Raw genomic sequence first — 7167 nt, 5'->3', positions numbered from 1 at the left:
TCCTTGGATTAGGGAGCATTCTCGTTGTGTGAAAGGGAAATGTGAGCAATGGAAAACCACAGAACACTTTAAAATCCCAGCGACTTGCATTTTGACACAGGAGCATTGAACTGGAACATCATTATGAATAGCTAATGAACAAGTATAACAAGTTTTGAAATAGTGCATGTTTTAGAAGTTTAATAAAGTGAGATGTGGGCCAGCATGTTGGAGTAAATTACACAGCATCGTGGGAACTGTTGGGGTACAGTATACCACCCAGCACAGTTCAGAGTACAGTAGTTCCCCTTTTGTGACCCTGGCATGGCCAGCTACCAAAATCAAGCATGCATCTCAGCTGCAGTTAGGTAATTCTTGGCAGAGTCCTGCTATTGTCATAAAAAAAAAATCTTAATTTCACACATATTATGTGGAGTAATAGCTATCGGGCACCTGGGATTTTCTGGGAATATCTTGAGAGGGTTCCTGTAAGTGCTGTACAGAAACACAACCTTCCAGTTATTCAAAGCTCCCACATCTCCCAGCTCCTCAAAGTTTCCCCCAGACTTTTCTTCTTTTTAATATAGTCTGCTCACTTTTACTGTCCGATGCTTGCAAGTCTCACAACAGATAATATTCTGTCTGAAGAGCAGAGTTTGGTACAGAAAATACTTTTTTCTCAAAACCTTTCCAGGCACTGTGGTACCTCTGCAAATAATATTTCAGAGGCCTGCAGCAATTCTCTCCCCCCCTTCTGTTAGCTCTTGATCTCAGTCCACACTAAAAATTTGCAACCCTGTCTGATCTCCATCGGTCGATGCTCTCAGAAAAGTTTGGGGGACACAAAACAAATGCAGAAAGTGCTGAGAAATGTTTGAGCTGCTATGGGAACGGAGATGGTGCCTCCTCGCCTCTGCCACACCCATGTCATGCCAACGCTCCAGATGTCATGGGAACCGATAGCAGCTGGGGCTGGTGCACGCAGGCTGCGTGTGAAAGGCTGCTCCATCTGCAGAAACCCAATCCCTCTGTGAAAACAGCAAAGGATTATGCACTTTTGATAAGGTCCTCAAGACATTTCTATTACCAAAACACATCTGTGGAACCGACAAACTTAGGAAATGTTTACTATATATGTGCATTTTTAAATGCTGAAAGAGGTTGCGTGTATTATCATCAGGGAAGTTATGCCCTCTTGAAATACAACACATTAGCAGGATTATCTCTCTGGAAAAATCAATCCTTCCAGTCATTTTGCAGTTTCATTACACCTCCCACTAGATTGACCAATAATAAGCCATTCATTTACAGGGATTAATGCAATCATCAAGTTGCAGATGAGCAATTTAACTTTTGCAGTTTACACAAGGAGATAGAGTTGTGGTCTGACTGAGGTCATGGTGGTTTGGAGAGGAAGGGGGAGGAGAAATGCCCAGAAAAAACTGTACAGATGCCAAATCCTGGACACTTAAATTAGAGGGGTAGCTAAGCAAGGCAGCATGTTTCAGTTTTAGAGAGAGCTGCAATTTACAGCCTTGACCTCAAGCAGTTGGAACTGCAGGATTGTCAAGTGGTGACATTTCAGGGCGAAAGAAGTTGTAGGGCTACCAAATGGGTAGTGGTGGGGGTCTGCTGACTTCCCATCTGGTGTCGTTTCCAGAAAAAACTACCGAGTTTTGAATCTAAATTTGCAGCCACTGCTGTCACCGAAGTTCCTCTCGTGTCCGCCTCCGAGGCACAGGTGGAGCAGCCATGTCCACTGGCTCTGCTGCAAGTGATGCTGAGGACTACGAGATGTGTCACAGGAGGACTGCCACCGCGCGGAGGGCTACCTGCTACCATCCCGGCCGCTACTCCGACGAGGAGCTGGAAGATGACGGCGTGGAGGAGAGGATCCGCCACGAGCGCAGACTCTCCAAGGCGCACCAGAAGGAAGCGCGCCAGTCGCAGAGAAACGCGGCCAACGCCAGGGAGAGGGCGCGGATGAGAGTGCTGAGCAAAGCATTCTCCAGGCTGAAGACCAGCCTGCCCTGGGTACCAGCAGACACCAAGCTGTCCAAACTGGACACGCTTCGACTCGCCTCGAGCTACATCTCTCACCTGAGACAACTCCTGCAGGACGACCGCTTCGAGAACCGCTTTGCGCACCCAGTCAATCTGGTATGATAATCTGGTATTGCAAAACAAGCGAAAATAAGCTTTAAAGTGAAATATCTCTGTATGTGCTTTTAATAAATAGCATCAACAAATGCAAAACAACTTTAAAAGTTTATAGATTTGACTTCCATAGTGACCTATAATGTAATTTGACATAATCTCTATCACAGTCTCATAATATCACCGTTTTTTCTGCAGCATCATCCTAAAAATGGGAGATCTCTTCATCAAAGACTTACAGTTAATGTGTTGGATGCATTGTTTCACTTCTAAACCTGCTGTGCTTTGCTTTAACAGACCTGGCCATTCATGATGACAGGCCGATCAGAGGACAGCCAAGACATCTCATCCACTGTCAGACTGTGTGGGGCAACAGCGTAGGACCCCCTTCTTCACACGAACACCAGCGTTGCTTTTCCTGTGGAGCCTGCAGATAATATGAGGCGATGACTCCTGCTGTCCGGTGCATTTCTTTGGAAAACTGTCCGCGCACCTGTGCTTCAGTCTCTCCACGTGTGTCCTCTACTCAACCTTTAATGCACCATGGCGTGTGTATTTCAGAGCATGTCAGTTAGAACAATAAAGACAGTACTCCACGTTTGTTTTCAGATATATTTTCTTGTGTGCATGTTTGCTGTAATTACTGTAGTGTTATGGCATGTTTACACTGTGTGTAAGATCATTTATATTGGATTTAAAGTCTGGATTTTACAAACTTCAGCCCCTCTAGTTGTTTTGCCATTTTATCAACTATTGAACAGTGTTACAATAATACAGCTGATCTCAAAACCTGACTGATGTTACATTTTGGGGAGCTCTGCCAGTGGGTATTTTACAGCAGCAGTCAGTTTAGTGTTATTATCTGTATAGATTCAGGTGCTTTAGACAGCTTTAAGAGTGCATTTCACAAAATTGCCTCACAACTCAAAACACTGTCTGTTTTGCTACTTTGACTTGACTGCGTTGCAGTCACCAAAGATAAAATGTGTAGCGGGATTCTACTACAATTTAGATCTACAGTATTTATTGTGTATGTGATGTGTTTGTCCTTGAATATTTTTGCATTTCAGATAAAATTTTACTAAGAACAGCTGTCTTCTCTCTTTGTGTTGCATCAAAAGTCACACAAATCTGACAAAGTGACAGCATCTTATTGTGTGATTATTCCATGCATTTAAACTGTCGAGGCACAGAGCACAAGCTGCCATGCTCAGTAAAAGCAGATCCATGAATCTTGATGGTTTAAATGATTTGTCTGTGGCAGATGAGTCTATCGCGATGGCCAGCAGCTGCAGCATTCACAAGCTGTGAAAAGCAGATGTGTGACATTTCTGCCATTTATACACGTAACCAAACTCCTAGTGCATTTCAGAGAGTCATGAAAACTGTTTACAGAACAATATTTTATTTTAAAAAACGGTATTCTGTCACAATCAATCAACACATAGCACACTTGTCCAAATATTCCCAAAACAATGAACACATGTGGTGCTTCTTTAGACTTTTAGACATCTTTTATTTATTTTCCTTTCAGGAAAAATGAAATCTGACACAATGCAGATGCAACTGTTTCCACCATAAAGCTTGTACACTGGACAATACTCTCCCCACCAAACACAGCATCATGTATTCAGAACACAAGTCGTATCTGCCAGCAGGACTCCAGAGATCTTGAGCCAGGTCATCAGGCAGAGTGCAGTTGTTCATACTGCAGTCAAAACAAAAAAAAAAACTTCACAAAGCATTGGTCGAAAGTTCAGGGAGAAGCAGAAGTTCATACACATCCACACTTAGCCGACAGAGAAAGAATGGATGACAGTGATCTCTTAATCTACGAGGCCTTTTATATGCAGTTAAAACCCAAAACGATGTGAGTACAGATGGATGGAGATCCAGGGTCCGGGCGTTCTGGTGGGACAGACTGACATGAGATAAAGAGAGAAATAAAGTGAGAGCAGAAAGAGGAAGAGTTTTCATCAGGTTCATGTAGAGTCGCAGCTGTTGCCGTGTTGGTGAGTTTCCCAGAACTCTGAACTGCTCTCCTGGGAGAGAGCAGCCACTCTTGCTGGACCTGGACAGCTAATGAGCTGCCTTCTCACACTCGGTCTGCCTCTGTTCTCGCACCATCAACTTCAAATGTGGCACAGAGGGAAAGCCACTTGTAAATGTGCATCTTGACTGCGCTGAAAATGAGGCGCCATTAATCAAAACATGGCATGTCGACGAAATGAGGATGTCTGGGCCCGGCTAACCTGCGCCGAGCTGATCTCAGTTCTGTGGGAGCGAGGCTTTTTGTATTTCACAAATAAAGCTACTAATAGTTTGTTTTGATTTATGGCAATGCTGGCAGGAGTAATGAAGACACTGCTGCCAAGGTGAAAATGTGTTGCTGTGGCAAGTGTCATTGACGCTCTTGCAGTTTGGGATGTTACGTGAGTGGCATCTAGTGGTCACATTCAGCTGAGCCGAAGAAGAAGCCTAGAAGTCATCGTCATGTTCTCACTGTGCAGAGAACGAGCCTTTATGGAGAAATTAATGATGAAGAGCCACTTCCATTATCTCTGAGTTACACCTTCAGCCCTATCTGTGCAGCACTTACTGTGTATCTGCAAATTAACATCATTGTTTATGAAACTCAGCCAGTGGTAGAAGAAGTATTCACATCCTAGACATCAGTTGAAGTGCTAATAACTCACTGTGAAAATACACCAGTACAATTTAAGGTCCTGCATTGAAAAGCTAACTTAAGTAAATGTGTTTAAGTAGTATCATTAAAATGTACTTAAAGTATCCAAAGTGAAAGTTCTTCAGTGGAGATACATAGTTTTCCCAGGACAGGAGGAGTATGAAAAATTGTAATCTGCAAAGTAACTAGAAACTAAAGCTGCTGGACAGGAGTAGTGATGCTAATGTAATGTAAGTATACAGCTGCATAAAATGGAGATATTCAAGTATAGTACATGTACCTCACATTTGTGCATAAGTACAGTACTTGAGTAAATGTGCTTAGTTACATTCCACCACTGCATGTAGCAGGATGTTAATCCCATAAAACACAAAGCAACTGTCCCAAAAATCAACAAAATTATCACTTTAATTATGCAAAAAAGTTCATTAATTGACTGAAATGACAATGTTTTCACTACAAATCTCTTTAAAAGCAACCTTTGGAATAATCTTACACTGCTGGCAGAATATTGACTTTTTAAAGAAAATAAGTGTTCAAGTTTAAATATGAGAAAGCAGTTGTAGTAGTTTGAGCTTTTAAACAGAGACGTCAGAGGACATGTTGTCATAGTAGGAAAAGCACAGGTGAAAATAATGATGATGATCTGAATTCACTCAGTCATCGTTAATGTTATTAGTAACATCTGTGCTTTACTGCAACCAGAGTGTCGACTGTTAAAACTGCACTGAGTGAAAAACTGTTGAGGTTTATAACAGGACGAGGACGATGGAAAGATTTTGTTTGCGGGTAAAGTAAATTTGAGACCCACAAACAGGTGTGCACAAAGACCTCCTGATTCTGAACTGTCCTGATGCAATAAAGCGTGTCTGCTTGTTAGCTCAAGCAGGTTTAAAGGAATCCAAATATACACAGGATTACAATTTGTAGCCTCTGATTTTAAATATCTTCACTTTCAAAAACCATGAGTGTTTATGTCCAGCAGAGGTCAGCCTATGTTCACGATGGTCGACATGGTCGCAACAGGAAGTGACATTTCCACCTTTCTTTGCATTGTACAGTATATTTAGATTTGGGAAGCGTCAGCATGTAGTTCCTTTTTCTTGGTTTTGTCCTCCGTATCTGATCATCAAACTTCACTTGTTAGAAAAACTTTTTAAATACAAATACTGGCAGCAATAGGTAAATTCGCCCCTTCTTCTCCTTTGCTCTTTCCACACTGAAATACTGTCTGACTTAATTATCATTCGTCTTTATTCATCTTTTTTTTAACCAGCTTCTCCAGATATTAATTCAGTTCAGGCGGAGCACATTGCTTTGATATAAAACTGCATCGTCAGCCATCAAGACTCACCATAGTCCAGCTTTTTTTTTTTTTTTTTTTTGGTACGACTGAAACATTTTTTAGAAGAATTTCCATGAACAGGAAGGAACTATAGGTCCAAAGCCAACATCGGGGGTTCAGCGAGGCTGCCTTTGTAGCTGCCCCAAAAGCACTAAGTTTAGGCCTTACAGCCTGCAGGAATCCAGCCTGGACGCTTTGAGCTTTCCAAACCCACTTTCTGCATGTTTGTTATTTAATATCCAGTCACTCAATGCCACTAATGACAAAAGGGATATGTAAATCCCAAACTATTTCAATCACGTTTGTCTAATGTACACACTTTCCCATGGGGGGATCAGTTCCTCTGCTGTGTCCAGGCTTTGTTTAGAAAATACATTCTTTCCAGGTATGAAAATGTTGACCCCCGAACCTACAGCCATCATCCTACAACAGATATTTAAGATAACAGTTGGGCTATTGCTTTTCCTAGAAATTGCTGTAATTATGATTATTGCAGTGGGCTTGTGGTGCAACATGGACACAGATGTTTTTTTTGATAACCAGCTCTGTCCAGACTGAACGGAACATCTCCGGGAATGTGCCCATGAACTGGGGAACCAGACGTCTAAGGATACATGCAACAGATCCAGAGCTGGACTTGGACTGAAGGAAGTGGTGGTTTGTCTTCTGAAGGTCACTGAATGATACTGAGACATTTCTGTGTGTGTGCATCTGTGTAAGCATTTATACCCTTTATTGTTTTTTCATGTCGTCTTTTGAAGCACACACAGAGCTCTGTGAATGCCCTGGATCACTGAAATATGAATATTTGAACTTTTTGAACTAGTAGGTCAACACACATCCAGAAAGAGGGATAAAAACTACAAAGTTACACTATTCTAGACAAGAAAGATAACATAACCATAATAATACTAATAATAATAATAGGAAAATGTGCAAATGCAAATCTGAATTTGCCAAGGGAATGCAAATGTGCAAATGGTAAATAAGATAATGATAC

The 7167-nt window shown here is 41.8% G+C and overlaps 1 protein-coding gene across 1 annotated transcript; it reads left to right on the top strand.

Annotated features, from left to right (window-relative positions):
• Positions 1 to 1561: 1561 nt before the first annotated feature.
• On the top strand, positions 1562 to 2872 carry LOC121624149 (musculin). Its single transcript, XM_041961777.1, has 2 exons — positions 1562 to 2139; positions 2434 to 2872. The coding sequence occupies exons 1-2, from the start codon at positions 1732 to 1734 to the stop codon at positions 2515 to 2517; spliced, it is 492 nt and encodes a 163-aa protein (XP_041817711.1). The 5' UTR covers positions 1562 to 1731; the 3' UTR covers positions 2518 to 2872.
• Positions 2873 to 7167: the final 4295 nt, after the last annotated feature.

The sequence above is a fragment of the Chelmon rostratus genome, chromosome 20 (assembly GCF_017976325.1).
Source record: "Chelmon rostratus isolate fCheRos1 chromosome 20, fCheRos1.pri, whole genome shotgun sequence".
NCBI lineage: Eukaryota > Metazoa > Chordata > Actinopteri > Chaetodontiformes > Chaetodontidae > Chelmon > Chelmon rostratus.
This window is presented reverse-complemented; position numbering and strand designations above follow the sequence as displayed.